This window comes from Oncorhynchus tshawytscha, linkage group LG28, assembly GCF_018296145.1.
Source record: "Oncorhynchus tshawytscha isolate Ot180627B linkage group LG28, Otsh_v2.0, whole genome shotgun sequence".
In the NCBI taxonomy this organism is placed as follows: domain Eukaryota; kingdom Metazoa; phylum Chordata; class Actinopteri; order Salmoniformes; family Salmonidae; genus Oncorhynchus; species Oncorhynchus tshawytscha.
The window spans coordinates 10307340-10325637 of record NC_056456.1 but is presented as its reverse complement, the minus strand read 5'-3'; the positions used below and the strand labels follow the sequence as shown (position 1 = coordinate 10325637).

At 42.9% G+C, this 18298-nt stretch overlaps 1 protein-coding gene across 2 annotated transcripts; it reads right to left on the bottom strand.

Moving 5' to 3' along the window:
* Window positions 1–609: 609 nt before the first annotated feature.
* Window positions 610–16435, bottom strand: LOC112226669 (C-C motif chemokine 2). Of its 2 annotated transcripts, none has more exons than XM_024391140.2 (3): window positions 16218–16435; window positions 2200–2314; window positions 610–1995 (listed from the first exon to the last, which is right to left on the bottom strand). In XM_024391140.2, the coding sequence occupies exons 1-3, from the start codon at window positions 16300–16302 to the stop codon at window positions 1710–1712; spliced, it is 486 nt and encodes a 161-aa protein (XP_024246908.1). In that variant the 5' UTR covers window positions 16303–16435; the 3' UTR covers window positions 610–1709. The 2 variants fall into 2 exon arrangements, with proteins under 2 accessions (XP_024246908.1, XP_024246909.1); XM_024391141.2 differs by lacking the exon at window positions 16218–16435 and adding an exon at window positions 2428–2623.
* Window positions 16436–18298: the final 1863 nt, after the last annotated feature.

The window sequence follows — 18298 nt, the reverse complement described above, 5'->3', positions numbered from 1 at the left end:
TTTACTCAGTGAATGTTATTTTTGCACACAATGTAGCCACACAAGGGAGTCCCATAGGGTGGCACACAATTGACCCAGAATCGTCTGGGTTTGGCCGGCGTAGGCCGTTATTGTAAATAAGAATTTGTTCTTAACTCACTTGCCTGATTTTAAAAAAACAACAACTCCCAAGTGCTATATTTAGATGTGTGTGGTCACAAGCGTTCTATTGTGAAGGCTGTCATGGCTAACTGCAATGTTAGTGTATAGTTTTTTTCTCAAGACTCAAGTGTCATTTGCTGTAAAGTTTAGGCAACAAATAACATTGGATTGCTTTCCTTACATTTTGCTGTGAGTTAGGTTCACATGAACCACTTTTATTTTACACAAAGAGACTGATCATGTACAGTAGATCATGTTATTTGTTGTTTAATTAGTTAAAACATGCATTTCCCCCTGCAACATGTTTCAGTGCAAAACAAAAGTGTCACCTTTTTGGGCCCTCACCCGTGTAATGAAAGGAGATGATTTAATGTTTTTTGAGAAGTTATTCTTATGAGACAACTGTCATGTGATAGTGGCTTATTGTGTTAAGACTTAAAATACATCATGACCACCAGGTGACAAAAGTTATCATGATTATATTGTTTTATTGACTTAACATAAACACGCAATATTGAGAGAAAAAGTTTTACAAATATAAAGAACATTAAGAGGTAGCAGGGTAGGTAATAGATACAAATGTAACTTTAACACAGACAAGCATGTTATTTACATGTACATTCTACTCATTTAATCATGGCCGCTGTTGAAGTGAGCAGGGATGTGTGGGTTAAATGGTATTCAGATCAACCACTTGACTGTTACATGAACTTTCATTGTATTCCTTCATTCATTGTATACACTTCTACCCATATTTCTACCCTCGGCATCTGTTGCCAGGGTCGTAACCAGGGTTAGATTTTTAGTGAGGTCTGGATGCAGTAAATAAGCTTCAACTTTTAAAACATTTCTATACACAAAAAAAAATGTAATTGTATTTAGAGAACTGCAAAAACAAGCCAAATTGACCCCAGCCATGATCACCTTGGCTGCAGTAGGTTCATTCACCTCAGTCGATCTACAAACACAAAGCCTATTAGCTACACAATTGTAATGTTACATCCCTGAAAGGGTGGAAATATGAGAAAGGATTCACACTGACACATAGCATCAGCGATGAAAGGAAAACATATGACATGATTTGAACTGTGTTGTTTGCATTTTGATTGCATGTTAATGTAAGTAGGCCTATATGGAAGAAAGCCCATGTGGAGATGTACATTCTAGTCATTTATCAGAAGGTCTGAGAAATGTATATAAAAACTAGGCTACATTCCACAAAGGTAGGTGAGGCAACGTACTGTACCACCATCATTCCAAGAGGCCTGAACCTTTCTCAAACATGCGCTAGTGGCAGCCAGTGCAAGAATAAAAATTTGATTTAAAAGTTCTGTGCTATGATTTTTTTATTCAATATTTTACTAAAACAGCATTGGTCCCATATATCAGTGACACAGAGAGTAAAAAAAACAACTTTGTGTCCAGTCCTCATTGAAATGTTTATTTCTTTACAACATGCCAACATAGGCAGATGTCCTTGCCATTGTACTGCTTTAGTTGATTAGTTGATTTTCTTGCTCTCCTCCTAGAGGCAGAAATCCACGATTTAGACTTAACATCAATTGTGCTCAGTTACTCAATTGGTTGGTTACACCAGTTCTCTTGCGCCCTCTTCCCTCTCTCTTTCCTCCCCTCTTCCCTCCTTTCCCCTTTCCCTTTTTGGCTCCCTTCTTTTGTCCCTTTCCCTGCTTACGTGGCACTGCCGGTGCCATGGTCACTGTCTTGCCTTCCTTTCCCTCCTCCTCCTCCTCCACTCTCTTGATTGCCTTGGTTTCGTCCACCTTTCCCATGGCCTTCCTTACCCAATCACTTCCTGGGTCACCACAGATCGTCTTCCTTTCTATGGTGTGTAACCTGGAAGTAGATGAATCAAGAGGTCAATTGTCTCCTCTGGTGAGGTTATTCTTTTATTCACTTTGTCCTTTTCTGATCACGACATTGGGTGTGAAGTAAAACCAGGAGTTATGTATGACAGTGTAGGATACTCTCAATAGGGCGAATTCTTATCTTTACGGTTGTAGCGTGACTGTGTAGGAAACATGAATATAGGGTACTCACACTATGACTTTGATGGGACACAGTGCTGTAGTCTGTACGGTGTAGTCCACTACTTTCTTAGGGGAGATTCTTTTCTGAGTCAGCTTAAGACAGCAAGTGTTGACTGGTCCAAAGCCTATACAGGGTAAAACATGGCAATACATTACTGGTTTACACACAGCTACACATTACATACATACACCGTCGACACGCACACTCTCAGCCGTGAAATAAGAGGTAAGAACTCACTTGCATCGACCCCGGTCATCCATGTGGCTACACAGAGCAGAGAAGAGAACACCAGACTCAACCTCATTTTTAGGTGTTGAAGTTTTCAGATTTGACAGTCTTTAGGTATAGAAGTCTTCATGTGCTGCCCAGCCGTTCTGACTGATCGGCTATCTCTTAGCCCTGGCCTTATAGGTAGAGAAAGTTCCACCCACACCATTAGGTCTGATAACCCCCCCTCTTTCATCTTCCTCTTCTTCCTCCGAAACTATTCCCCCCCACCCTGTGGTCTATCACTAACAGAGTGACTCTGCTGTGGTGGTGGAGAGGAAAATATGAGCGCTCACTATGAACGGAAGATTGTGACTAAAAGACCCCTCACAACAAATTCATTAACACACACACACACACACACACACATACACATACACATACACATACACACACACACACACCTCTTATACTGGGCCACTCTATTTAGAGAGATAGAAGACAGCGTGAGTTTGGTATTTAGTATTTTATTAGGATCCCCATTAGCTGTTGCAAAAGCAGCAGCTACTCTTCCTGGGGTTCACACAGAACATGAAACATAATACAGAATGACGTAATACAGAACATCATTAGACAAGAAAAGGTCAAGGACAGAACTGCCATCAATGTATAATGTTAAACGCTGGACACGGGGAATGTATGATATGATAGTGTATGCTGTGCAGTAGTAATTTCTGAATTCTTTCCCCCCTGAAGTGGAGAAATGGAGTGAGGTTTTCAGTGGGTGTGGGTGGGTGACAGTAGCAGAGCTTTTTTTTTTACATTGTCTAAATGGGGCCTGTAGAGTTGCAATAGCTGCACACTCGGTCTCTCCTTGTCCCATACAGTGAAGTCAATGTCATTATGTCCTTAGCTCAGGCCAGGTCTGAGTTAAACTTCACTGCTCCAATTCAATTTTGTATAGTTGTGTGGCATCAGCTTCCTATGTGACAGACAGCGGATGTGTTTTACCGCGGGCAAGGGTGCAATGGCAGCTGTACTTGCTGAGGTTGGACTTTGAAACGGACGCCACATGTCCACTTTCAAGACAGCACTAGATCGACAGGGCTAGGGAAGGAGGGAGGGAGAGAGAGTGCAGAGGCCCAAATATTCACACTTTTGCACAGCAGTATAGCCACTCCGGAGAGAAGTACTTAATGCCAGGCTGAGTGGCAGTATAATAGACCTGCTTTCCATCTTATTACCACGTCTAACTGAACAGAACAAGACAGTGCACACAGAGAGAGAGGAGGGTGAATGACAGGATAAAGTGAGGGGGAAAGGAAGAGAAAGATAGATAGATAGATAGATAGATAGATAGATAGATAGATAGATAGATAGATAGATAGATAGATAGATAGATAGATAGATAGATAGATAGATAGATAGATAGATAGATAGATAGATAGATAGATAGATAGATAGATAGATAGATAGATAGATAGATAGATAGATAGATAGATAGATAGATAGATAGATAGATAGATAGATAGATAGATAGGGGACAGGACGGCAGTGAAATGAGGAGATGTAGAGAGGTGTATATAATGAGAGGGGTAGAAGGAGAGAAATAAGGAAGGGTAGAGAGGGAGAGGGGCCGAAGGAGAGGTATAGTAAAAGGGAGGGAGGAAATAACTAGGCCCCAGTTGGAGAAAAGAGATGATCACCACATTTGTATTCTCAACCATAACTCTTAACTCTAATGCTTGCTCTGATATTAGGAGTGAACCCTTGAATCCCGTCCCACGTGGGATACAGCTGAACGCGTCCCAAATATTAGTTTCCTTTCTCGTCCATCAGTAAACAACATCAAATCTCCAGCGACATAAAAGCCTGAATCACAAGCATCCAATTATTAGATTAGGACTTGGCACCTGCTTTTCCCTGTACACTCATTCAATCTGTGTGGAGATATATATCCTCACACACACACACACACACACACACACACACACGCACACACACACACACACACGCACACGCACACACACTCTTTGAGAGTCCTTGTCAACTCTCCATACAAGCACCCTGTTTATCTATGCAGGAGTGAGAATGCCTTGGTAGAATATTCATTTATTTGTTATTCATTTATTGGTTATTCCCTGGTTCTTTTGGATCACTGACTGCGCTGCAGATAGAAATTAGATTGGTGATACGGCAGGCGATTGGAATGAGCGTTGCAGGAAATTACAATCAATACTGACTCTCATATCCTCACCCGACATCGATCTGGGAGCTGAGAGGAGAGACTCATCGTAAACAGCCAGGAAACAAACATGACGGAGATAGAATAATGCACACACACACACACCAATACTGACACACATGCACACAAATGAAGGGCTGCATTAAATAGGCTTATTGTTTTATAGAACCCTGAGGAGAGTCAGATAAGCACATGAGAGCCAGACAAATCTCCACCGTACAACACACACACACACTCACAGACACACACACACACAGAGATGTTTGTTGTTGTCTTAGTGAATTGATTATGGCTGATCAAAGTTTGGCCTGTCACACAGATGTAAACATAATGTATAATAATAATATATGCCATGATTTTTTACATTTTTATAGACATCAGCTCATGGCCGCTATTGAAGTGTGCAGGGATGTGTGGGTTAAATGGTATTCAGATCAACCACCTGACTGTTACATGAACTTTCAGTGTATTCCTTCAGCTTAAATACACTTCTACCCATATTTCCACCCCCAGCATCTGTTGCCAGGGTCGTAACCAGGGTTTGAGTTTTAGTGAGGTCCGGATGCAGTAAATGATCTTCGACTTTCAAAACATTTCTATACAACTAAAAAACGTTAAAATTGTATTTGGAGAACTGCAAAAACAAGCCAAATTGACCCCAGCCATGATCACCTTGGCTGCAGTAAGTTCATTCACCTCAGTCGATCTACAAACACAAAGCATATTAGCTACACAATTGTAATGTTACATCCCTGAAAGGGTGGAAATATGAGAAAGGATTCACACTGACACATAGCATCAGCGATGAAAGGAAATGCAAACAATACAGTTCATGCAAACAAAACAATCATGACATCATTTGAACTGTGTTGTTTGCATTTTGATTGTATGTTAAAAGGATCCGCCCCTTTAATTCAATTTTTGCCTAAAATGATATACCCAAATCTAACTGCCTGTAGCTCAGGACCTGAAGCAAGGTTGTGCATATTTCTTGATACCATTTGAAAGGAATCACTTTGAAGTTTGTGGAAATGGGAAAGGAGAATATAACACATTCGATCTGGTAAAAGTTAATACAATTTGTACCATAGTCTTTGAAATGCAAGAGAAAAGCCATAATGTATTATTCCAGCCCAGGTGCAATCTATATTTTGGCCACTAGGTGGCAGCAGTGTATGTGCAAAGTGTTAGACTGATCTAATGAACCATTGCATTTCTTTTCAAAATGTTGCATCATGACTGCCCAAATGTGCCTAATTTGTTAATGAATAACTTTTCATTTTCAAAATGATGCACTCTCCTCAAACAATATAAAAACTAGGCTACATTCCACAAAGGTAGGCGAGGCAACGAACTGTACCACCATCATCCCAAGAGGCCTGAACCTTTCGAAAGGGAGGAAATATGAGAAATAATTCACATTGACAAGTGTGCTGCACTATCTGAGGCACATTGAGCATTCATTGCATGTTTTCATTTGGCCTCTCTGTGAGAGAGGAAAACCTATGACTCCTGGTTGAGTGGACAGACAGAAAGACAGACAGGCCGGCAGGAGGGTGGGCAGTGTGAATGTGTGTAATAAAACAGCTTAATAACACTGCAGAGGTGATTACACTTCTGTAGAGCAGCCGCGCGTGAACTATTATAACACAGTACCAAAGCACTGGCTGCCTCCTGCCCAATGACTATTCCACAGATTGTAAGTGGCTGTGGAGGTGCAATGTGATGCTCCTACTTCACACTGTAGCTAGTGTGTGTGTGTGTGTGTGTGTGTCAGCTCCACCCCAAGGCAACCTTTTTCTGAGAGTGCCCACAGGGGTGGCAGAACCTTTGATTCCTCAAGTCTTTTATCATTTGCATGTTTAGCATGGTGTGTGTCTGTGTGTGTTCTTCTCTGTGGGTGGATGTAGTGGCTAGACTAGAGTGTGCATGGAAGTATATAGCCTCGTGATTGTTCTTTTATTGTTACTTTTAATTACATTTTTTAAAACTTTATTTAATAAATATTTTCTTAACTCTATTTCTTGAACTGCATTGTTGGTTAAGGGCTTGTACGTAGGCATTTCACGGTAAGGTCTACACCTGTTCTATTCGGCGCAGGTAACAAATAAAATTGTACATTGATGACCTTGCTCCTTCAGGGAAGCCAAGGAACAAATGTAGGACGCTACCTCCCACAGCATGGCCTTCGCCCCAGATCCAAACTCCAAACCTACAAACTAATTTTGGTCAAAATTACCCGAAGGGATTACTACTACCAAGGTTTCCTTTTTCCAAGCTATACGGAGGGTGCTCTAGCAAACAAACAGCAGAAACCTGAGGAAACCGTCCAACCTGGAACTGAGTGAGTAGTGTTTGGTCTGATGCTATTTTGAAAGCCAAGAAGAATATTTTTTTTTAAATAAAAAAATAAAGTACATTACAATGATATATTTTACTTTATGGGGACTGAATGCTGAGTTAAGGCTCCCAGGTGTGCTAGGACAGACCAGATACAACTTAAATTAGCACTGAGGTGTGAAGTGAGAGGGGTCGAGGCCTTTGGGCCCAAAAAGTGGCAGGAGTCTTTGAAGCCCCATTTGAAACCCCCTCCCGCTGTTCAAAGACCATCCACTGGAATTTTCTACAAGAAATCTGCCTCCAGAAATAAAAGCTTCTCCCAAGTGGGTGTGTCACCTACTCCCGTTGTCTGCTGCACTGCTGCTTGGATTCCACCTGGCAATCTGTTCACCGTCTGCCCTGGTTGTCTCCCCCTGTCTGGTACAGGTACCCCCACCGCACTCCCCCTCTCTGTTCACCGTCTGCCCTGGTTGTCTCCCCCTGTCTGGTACAGGTACCCCCACCGCACTCCCCCCTCTCTCCCGAGTTTTCACTCGCCTCCAGCACACAAGCACTGTTGGGGCGAGTGACTCGGAACTTACAATGGCTAGCCCCAAATCGTTATATATAAAAAATATTATATTGTACATTTTGCTATTTGTCTCATGACTCCTGCATGCTTTGTTGACTACGAACTTTCTTTATCCAACCGTGGGACAGACTATGTTTGTTCCCACACTCGGGAGGCCAAAGGTCTGTGTAACCACTGTCTATTGGTTACACAGACTTTTGGCCTCCCATCCTATTCCAACCACCTCTTGCTGGCTTTGTATTCATGTTACCTGATGAAATTGCTGTACAACATGATCTTGTTGCCATCTGATGCACATTCAGATGTCATAAATCAGCACTGTAGAGCTGTCCCTGTACTCTGTCGTGCCTTGATTGTATTACTGTTGATGATATCCGGAAATGTGCATGTACACCCTGGCCTGTCTAATAATGCTAGCCCCAATTCTGACTTGTGCTCTGATATCTGCTTCACTGATCTCTGCTCTCGTAAAAGTCTGGGTTTTCTGCACATTAACACTAGAAGCTTATTACCTCAAATGGATCAATTGAAAGTGTGGGTTCACAGCTCCAATCCAGATGTGTTGGTCATTACTGAGACGTGGTTAAGGAAGAGTGTTTTGAATACTAATGTTAACCTTTCTGGTTATAAGCTTTTTCTGCAAGACGGATCTTCCACAGGTGGTGGAGTGGCAATCTTTACCAAGGATCACCTTCAGTGCTCGGTTGTCTCCATCAAGTCTGTCCCAAAACAATTTGATTTGCTGGTTTTAAGCATTAAACTTTCAAATAGCTCTTTGTTGACTGTTGCTGTGTGCTATTGTCCTCCATCAGCACCGGCCTGTACCCTACCTGCCCTAAGATCTCTCCTTGCACCTTACACTAAGTCTGAATTTGTCCTGCTAGGTGACCTGAACTGGGACATGCTTAAACCACCTGACCAATTCCTAAAGCAATGGGACTCCCTAAATCTTTCTCAGATTATTACCAATCCCACAAGGTATGACTCCAAACACCCAGAAAAGGCTACTCTCCTCAATGTTATCCTCACAAATAATCCTGATAGGTATCAGTCTGGTGTTTTCTGTAATGACCTTAATGATCACTGTTTTACAGCATGTGTTCGTAATGTAGCTGCTCAGTGAAAGGACCTGTCCGGATTTGTCATAGACACTTACTAAAAAACTTTAATGAGCAAGCCTTCCTTCATGAACTGACCTCTGTAAAATGGTATAGAATCAGCTTGATCCCCTCTGTCGAAGATGCTTGGACCTTCTTTTTTTGATATTTTCAGTGGTATTGTTAAAAAACACACCCCATAAAGAAAATGAGAATTAAAAACAGGTTCAGCCCCTGGTTCTACCGTGATCTTGAGTTACTCCACCTCAAGAATTACATTTGGCGAAAGGCTCGGCACACGCATACTCAGGCTGAGTGGCTGTGAGAAATAAGGCAAATGAGAAATAGGTGCACCCAGGTTATCCGGAGTTAGAAGAAGTTATCTCTCTGTTAGTCTAACCCAAATAAGTTCTGAAAAAAGGTTAAAGATCTGGAGAATAAACCCTCCTCCTCACTGCTGTCCATGTCCCTTAATGTTGATGATGTGGTTGTTACTGACAAGAAGCACATGGCTGAGCTCTTTAATCACCACTTCGTTAAGTCAGGGTTCCTATTTGACTCAGCCATGCCTCATTTCCCGTCCAACATTTCCTCATCTCCTACTCCTTCTAATGCGACTATCCCCGATGCTTCTCGCTCTTTTTCCCCTGCCCCACTACAAAGTTTCTCCCTGCAGGCAGTCTGAGTCCGAGGTGTTAAAAGAGATCCTGAAACTTGACCCCCAAAAAACCATCTGGGTTTAGTCCCTTTCTTCTTTAAGGTTGCTGCACCTATCATCGCCAAGCCTATCTCTGACCTTTTTAACCTGTCCATCCTTTCTGGGGAGGTACCCATTGGTTGGAAGGCAGCCATGGTTTGTCCTTAACTTAAAGGGGAGATCAAGCAGATCCTAACTGTTATAGGTATATTTCTATTTTGCCCTGTTTGTCAAAATTGTTGGAAAAACTTGCCAATAATCAACTGACTGTCTTTCTTGATGTCTATAGTATTGTCTCGGGTATGCAATCTGGTTTCTGCTCAGGTTATGGATGTGTCACTGCAACCTTAAAGGTCCTCAATGATGACACCATTGCCCTTGATTCTAAGCAATGTTGTTCTGCTATTTTTATGGAGTTGTCCAAAGCTTTTGATATGGAAGACCATTCCATTCTTGTGGGCCGGCTAAGGAGTATTGGTGTCTCTGAGGGGTCTTTGGCTTGGTTTGCTACCTCTCTCAAAGAGTGCAGTGTATAAAGTCAGAAAATCTGCTGTCTCAGCCACTGCAAGCCAGCAGTGGGATGCAGGGTGGTATGCCAGCAGCATAACACCCTGCACACCACTGATGGCTTGCTTCTGAAGCTAAGCAGGATTGGTCCCGGTCAGTCCCTGGATGCTGCTGGAAGTGGTGTTGGAGGGCCAGTAGGCACTCTTTCCCAATGCCCCAGGGCAGTGATTGGGGACACTGCCCTGTGTAGGGTGCTGTCTTTCGGATGGGACGTTAAACGGGTCTCCTGACTCTCTGTGGTCACTAAAGATCCCATGGCACTTATTGTAAGAGTAGGGGTGTTAACCCAGGTGTCCTGGCTAAATTCCCAATCTAGTCTTTATACCATCATGGCCACCTAATCATCCCCAGCTTACAATTGGCTCATTCATCCCCCCCTCCTCTCCCCTGTAACTATTCCTCAGGTCATTGCTGTAAACGAGAACGTGCTCTCAGTCAACTTACCAAGTTAAATAAAAATAAAATAAAAACCAAGGGAGTACCCCAAGGCTCGACCCTAGGGCCCCACGCTCTTCTCAATTTAGATCAACAACATTGCTCAGGCAGTAGGAAGCTCTCTCATCCATTTATATGCAGATGATAGTCATATACTCAGCTGGCCCCTCCTGAGAATTTGTCTTAAATGCTCTACAACAAATCTTTCTTAGTGTCCAACTAGCTTTCTCTTCCTTTAACGTTGTCCTGAACAGCTCCAAAACAAAGGTAATTTGGTTTGGTAAGAAGAATGCCACTCTCCCCACAGGTGTGATTACTACCTCTGGGGGTTTAGACTTTGAGGTAGTCATCTCATACAAGTACTTGGGAGTATGGCTAGACAGTACACTGTCGTTCTCTCAGCACATATCAAAGCTGCAGGCTAAAGTTAAATCTAGACTTGGTTTCCTCTATCGTAATCGCTCCTCTTTCACCCCAGCTGCCAAACTAACCCTGATTCGGATGACCATCCTACCCATGCTAGATTACGGAGAAATAATTTTTAGATCGACAGGTAAGGGTGCTCTCGAGCGGCTAGATGTTCTTTACCATTTGGCCATCAGATTTGTCATCAATGCTCCTTATAGGACACATCACTGCACTCTATACTCCTCTGTAAACTGGTCATCTCTGTATACCCATCACAAGACCCACTGGTTGATGCTTATATATAAAACCCTCTTAGGCCTCACTCCCCCCTATCTGAGATATCTACAGCAGCCCTAATCCTACACATACAACACCCGTTCTGCCAGTCACATTCTGTTAAAGGTCCCCAAAGCACGCACATCCCATGGTTGCTCGTCTTTTCAGTTCGCTGCAGCTAGCGACTAGAACAAGATGCAACAAACACTCAAACTGGACAGTTTTATCTCAATCTCTTCATTCAAAGACTCAATCATGGACACTCTTATAATGTTTTTACCATGTTTTGTGCTACCATGTTGTGTTGCTACCATGTTGTTGTCATATTGTGTTGCTACCATGCTGTATTGTCATGTGTTGCTGCCTTGCTATGTTGTCTTAGGTCTCTCTTTATGTAGTGTTGTCTCTCTTTTTGGGATGTGTGTTTTGTCCTATACTTATATATGTACACTTCCGGTCAAAAGTTTTAGAACACCTACACATTCAAGGGTTTTTCTTTATTTGTACTACTTTCTACATTGTAGAATAATAGTGAAGACATCAAAACTATGAAATTACACATATGGAATCATGTAGTAACCAAAAAAGTGTTTGATTTTATATTCTTCAAATAACCACCCTTTGCCTTGATGACAGCTTTGCACACACTTGGCATTCTCTCAACCACCTTCATCTGGAATGCTTTTCCAACAGTCTTGAAGGAGTTCCCCCATATGCTGAGCACTTGTTGGCTGCTTTTCCTTCACTCTGCGGTTAGACTTATGTATAGAGTGTTGGGCCAGTAACCGAAAGGTTGCTATATTGGCTCCTCGAGCTTACAAGGTAAAAATCTTTCATTCTGAACAAGGCAGTTAACCCACTGTTCATAGGCTGTCATTGTAAATAGGAATTTGTTCTTAACTGACTTGCCCAGTTAAATAAAGTTTAAATATGATTATTTTTAAAACATCTCAATTTGGTTGAGGTCGGGTGATTGTGGAGGCCAGATCATCTAATGCAACACTCCATCACTCTCCTTCTTGGTAAAATAGCCCTTACACAGCCTGGAGGTATGGTGGGTCCTTGTCCTGTTGAAAAACAAATGATAGTCCCACCAAGCCCAAACCAGATGGGATGGCATATCGCTGCAGAATGCTGTGGTAGCCATGCTGTTTAAGTGTGCCTTGAATTCTAAATAAATCACAGACCGTGTCACCAGCAAAGCACCCCCACACCATAACACCTCCTCCTCCATGCTTTAGGGTGGGAAATGCATATGAAGCAATCATCCATTCACCCACACAACGTCTCACAAAGACACCGCGGTTGGAACCAAAAATCTCCAATTTGGACTCCAGACCAAAGGACAAATTTCCACCGGTCTAATGTCCATTGCTTGTGTTTCTTGGCCCAAGCAAGTCTTTTCTTCTTATTGGTGTCCTTTAATAGTGGTTTCTTTGCAGCAATTCAACCATGAAGGCCTGATTCACACAGTCTCCTCTGAACAGTTGATGTTGAGATGTGTCTGTTACTTGAACTCTGTCAAGCATTTATTTGGGCTGCAATCTGAGATGCAGTTAACTCTAATGAACTGATCATGTGTAGCAGAGGTAACTCTGGGTCTTCCATTCCCGTGGCGGTACATGTGAGAGCCAGTTTCAGCATAGCGCTTGATGGTTTTTGCGACTGCACTGCAGCTTTCAAGGTTCTTGAAATGTTCCATATTGACTGACCATGTCTTATTAAAGTAATGATGGACTATTGTTAGTCTTTGTTTATTTGGGGTGGCAGGTAGCCTAGTCGTTAGAGCATTGGGCCAGTAACCAGCAGGTAGCCTAGTGGTTAGAGTGTTGGGTCAGTAACCAGCAGGTAGCCTAGTGGTTAGAGTGTTGGGTCAGTAACCAGCAGGTAGCCTAGTGGTTAGAGTGTTGGGTCAGTAACCAGCAGGTAGCCTAGTGGTTAGAGTGTTGGGTCAGTAACCAGCAGGTAGCCTAGTCGTTAGAGCGTTGGGTCAGTAACCAGCAGGTAGCCTAGTCGTTAGAGCGTTGGGCCAGTAACCAGCAGGTAGCCTAGTCGTTAGAGCGTTGGGCCAGTAACCAAAAGGTTGCTGAATCGAATCCCTGAGCTGACAAGGTAAAAATCTGTCCTTCTGCCCCTGAACAAGGCAGTTAATCTGATAGACCGTTATTGTAGAAAATAATTTGTTTTTAACTGATTTTGAATTTGACCTGTTCTTACCATAATATGGACTTGGTCTTTTACCAAACAGAGCTATCTTCTTTATACCACCCCTACCTTGTCACAACACAACTGATTGGCTCAAACACATTAAGAAGGAAATTAATTCCACAAATTAACGTTTAACATTGCACACCTGTTAATTGAATGCATTCCAGGTGACTACCTCATGGAGCTGGTTGAGAGAATGCCAAGACTGTGCAAAGCTGTCATCAAGGCAAAGGGTGGCTATTTGAGTCTCAAATATAAAATATATTTTCATTTGTTTAACACTTTTTTGGTTCATAGTTTTGATGTCTTCTCTATTATTCCACAATATAGAAAATAGTACAAATAAAGAAAAAATCTTGACTGATAGGTGATCTAAAACTTTTGACCAGTAGTGTATATATATTTTTTTAATCCCAGGCCCCGTCCACGCAGGAGGCCTTTTGCCTTTTTGTAGGCCATCATTGTCAATAAGAAATTGTTCTTAACTGCCTTGCCTAGTTAAATAAATGTGAAATAAATAAATAAATATAATTCTGAGCTCTCTCTTACCCCCTGCTGGTAGTGAACGTCTGAAAGGCAAGGGAGAGGGGGATAGAGAGCGCGGGAGGATTTCAAGGAGAGGGGAAGGGGGGGTAGATATTTAATTAGCTAGAGAAAGAGAGAGGGGGATGTTAGACGGAGAGAAGAAAGAGAAGAGAGAAAGGAAAAAATAGGAGGGAGGGAGAGGTAGGTATTCTATTAGCTAGATAAAGAGAAACAGACTTTTTTTTTTTTTAACTAGGCAAGTCAGTTAAGAACTAATTCGTATTTACAATGACGGCCTACAAAAAGGCAAAATGCCTCCTGCGGGAAGGGGGCTGGGATTAAAAATGAAAAATAAATAAAAATATAGGAAAAAACACATCACGACAAGAAAGACACTACATAAAGAGAGACCTAAGACAACATAGCATAACATGGCAGCAACACATGACAACACAGCATGGTAGCGACACAACATGACAACAACACAACATGGTAGCAGCACAAAACATGGTACAAACATTATTGGGCACAGACAACAGCACAAAGGGCAAGAAGGTAGAGACAACAATACATCACGCAAAGCAGCCACAACTATCAGTAAGACTGTCCATGATTGAATCTTTGAATGAAGAGATTGAGGTAAAACTGTCCAGTTGGAGTGTTCTTTGCAGCTCGTTCCAGTCGCTAACTGCAGTGAACTGAAAAGAGGAGCGGTCCCAGGGATGTGTTTGCTTTGGGGACCTTTAACAGAATGTGACTGGCAGTACGGGTGTTGTATGTGGAGGATGAGGGCTACAGTAGGTATCTCAGATAGGGGGGAGTGAGGCCTAAGGGTTTTTATAAATAAGCGACGTGTATACAGAGATGACCAGTTCACAGAGGAGTATAGAGGGCAGTGATGTGTCCTATAAGGAGCATTGGTGGTAAATCTGATGGCAGAATGGTAAAGAACATCAAGCCGCTCGAGAGCACCCTTACCTGACGATCTATAAATGATATCAGTTTTGTGAAAAGGTCAGTCTGTCACATTTTAGGGAAGACCCAGATGGAGACAGTGTCGAAGTAACAAATGTTTATTACTAGAACAGGGGGCAGGCAAAATGACAGGTCAAGGACAGGCAAAGGTCAGTAATTCAGGTCAGATTCCAAAAGGTACAGAAAGGCAGGCAGTTGCAGGGTCAGGGCAGGCAGAATGGTCAAAACTGGGAAAACTAGAAAACAGGAACTAGAAACATGTGAGACATGGGTTTGTTTCTAGACACATGAATGGTGGGAGGGTACGGGGCAACGAAAGGCAAACAGCAGAGGGGCTAATAACCTTGGAGATGGGGAAAGGGCTGATAAATTGGGGTAGTTTGTGGGACTCCATCCGGAGGGGCAGATCCCGGGTGGACAGCCATACCATCTGCCGGAGACGATACCGGGGAGACGGGATCCGGTGGCGGTCCGCTTGTCGTCGATACACAGAGGTGGTCTGTAGAAGAGCCGCTGGCCATCTCTTTGGCGGAGGGTAGCTTGGGGAGAAGAATGAAGTGGGCGGCTTTGGAATACCGGCCCACTACTGTCAGGATGGCAATGTTGCCATCAGACGGGGGGAGACCTGTGACAAATCCAGGGATATGTGAGACCAGGGACGGTGAGGGACAGGCATAGGTTGAAGGAGACCAGTCGGAGCTTGCCGGGGAGTCTTGTTCTGATGCGGAGGAGTCAGGAACCATGGTAGGTCACCAAAAGTGTTTTCGCACAAATGCCAGGGTCTGACGGGAGCCCGGGTGGAAGGCACTCCAGGACCAAGGAGCGGGACCGCATCAGGAATGCTGCACCTCATGAACATACTTCCCTATTCCCCAGCTGAGTGCCGTCGCCAGGCACGAGGTGGGAAGGATGGTCATTTCTAAAGAACATTTTAAAACTTGCTCTAAGCTTAATCAACAGACCACACACTGACTATCCATGTACAGTATCTCGTTCTCTCTCTAAATGTTCCCTCTCCCTCTTTCTCTGTCCATCTGCATCGTATCAGTCTATCTCTATCCTTCTCTGAATCCCTTCTTCACTCCCCTGTTTCTGCGTATCTGCTGTCTGTCTGGCCTTCGTCAGTTACAGAGGGAGGTATGATTAGTGGCTCGGCAGGCAGGGTGAGAGATGCAGCGTGAGATGGAGAGAAGACTGTCTGTCTGTTCTGAGATTCAACAGATCTGTCGATTATTCACCAGCACGCTGCCTGGCTCAAGGCTAAACACACCACAGCTCACACACATGCACGCACGCACGCACGCACGCACTCACGCATGCACGCACACACACACACACGCCTGGCTTGCTGGTGTATAGCTAATGGGACCCTGAGATAAGGTCAAGTTCAGTGGGGAAAACAGATGAAAAGTTGTTGATTCAAGTCCTGCAAGGGCTATACCCCCCAAATTCACTACAGTAGTAGACTGTACTTACCAGTGTCAGTGGTTGTTATTGAGAGAACGACAGTGAAGAGAGCGAGGCACGCTATTGTTCTGTGGCACAGCTGCATGGTTGCCATGGAGATGTTCTGTAGTGTTCTCAACTGTGTTCTTGTCTGATTCAGAAGGCTAGAACCGGCTGGAGGAGAGGAGATGACTGATCATTCTTGACCAGAGCCTTAGCTTTTAAACCCTATAATTAGGAACCTGATCTGGTACGTCTGGATCTGTGAGGGGTTTTTCAGAGCGAGAAAGGGGTTGGCTGGGGTGACGGAGGACGGGGGGGAACACCCAACAAACTTCTGCTTAATCATATGTTTCCTGTAAAGATTGCGTAATTAAGACCATTGAATCAAAACAAACCCAGGATCAGGGTTTCAGGTCAAGTTCAGTAGTGAAAATCACATTTGTGGGTAGAAAGTGTCAAGTTTCTACCATGACCAGATTGTGATGTCCACTGGTTGGTACTTGGGGTCTTTGTGTGTGCGTGTGAACGACACGCACAAAATGCAGAGAACTAGCTTTTTTTTTTTAAATGATCGGGCTCATCGCAATATGTGTAGAATAGTATGACATTAGCTATAAAACTGCACATGTTTCTGTATGCCTCATGACAATATGTGTAGAATAGTATGACATTAGCTATAAAACTGCACATGTTTCTGTATGCCTCATGACAATATGTGTAGAATAGTATGACATTAGCTATAAAACTGCACATGTTTCTGTATGCCTCATGACAATATGTGTAGAATAGTATGACATTAGCTATAAAACTGCACATGTTTCTGTATGCCTCATGACAATATGTGTAGAATAGTATGACATTAGCTATAAAACTGCACATGTTTCTGTATGCCTCATGACAATATGTGTAGAATAGTATGACATTAGCTATAAAACTGCACATGTTTCTGTATGCCTCAAGGCAATATGTGTAGAATAGTATGACATTAGCTATAAAACTGCACATGTTTCTGTATGCCTCATGACAATATGTGTAGAATAGTATGACATTAGCTATAAAACTGCACATGTTTCTGTATGCCTCAAGGCAATATGTGGTACGTGTGTATGTGTGCCACCGTGAGGGGACGGGTCCACAAGTGGGGAAGTCAACAGATGTGTTTGGGCTTTTCCGTTCCCTGAAACCAAGTGCACCAGCCCCAGACCACACCAATCCTTTGGGGACGTTTGGTATGGTTGGCCTAGGGCAGGGAAGGGCAGATTTGACAGGGGTGGGGGACACAAAAAATCTGAAGTCATCATGACGGGCCCCCCTACATTGCGAGCAAAATGTTTTAGTGTCCCTCCTCTTGACAGCTGAGGTAAAAAAATATATATATATCTTAACTTAATTTCCTGCAATTCTACACATTTTGCCATAGGCTGGAGAGAAATGTTTGCAGTTTTAAAACAAGTTTGCTGCAATTCTACACATCTTGCTATAGGCTGGAGAGAAATGTTTGCAGTTTTAAAACAAGTTTGCTGCAATTCTACACATCTTGCTATAGGCTGGAGAGAAATGTTTGCAGTTTTAAAACAAGTTTGCTGCAATTCTACACATCTTGCTATAGGCTGCAGAGAAATGTTTGCAGTTTTAAAACAAGTTTGCTGCAATTCTACACATCTTGCCATAGGCTGGAGAGAAATGTTTGCAGTTTTAAAACAAGTTTGCTGCAATTCTACACATCTTGCTATAGGCTGCAGAGAAATGTTTGCAGTTTTTAATTTGATATCTAAGTGAGACTGACTAACAAGATATTTGTTTTCTAAGCCAGGTCAGTAATTTGACCATAATAACAAGTTTAGATAGACTGCCAGTGACTGACATAACAAGATAAAACAGCTGATACACTAACCATATTAAGGAATTGCACCTTGTGTATTCTACTATTCTAACTCTCAACGGTAAGTTGATACCCCGACTGAGTAAAAAATAAACAATTCCAATGATCCGAGGGCTTTCAAATGGTCGGCGGGCGGCTAGTTGCTCATCCCTGGACTAGGGGAAGCTTCTTACCACCACCAGCATCTTATCAGGCAGAAAGGTTAACCACAACAGGGAATATCGAT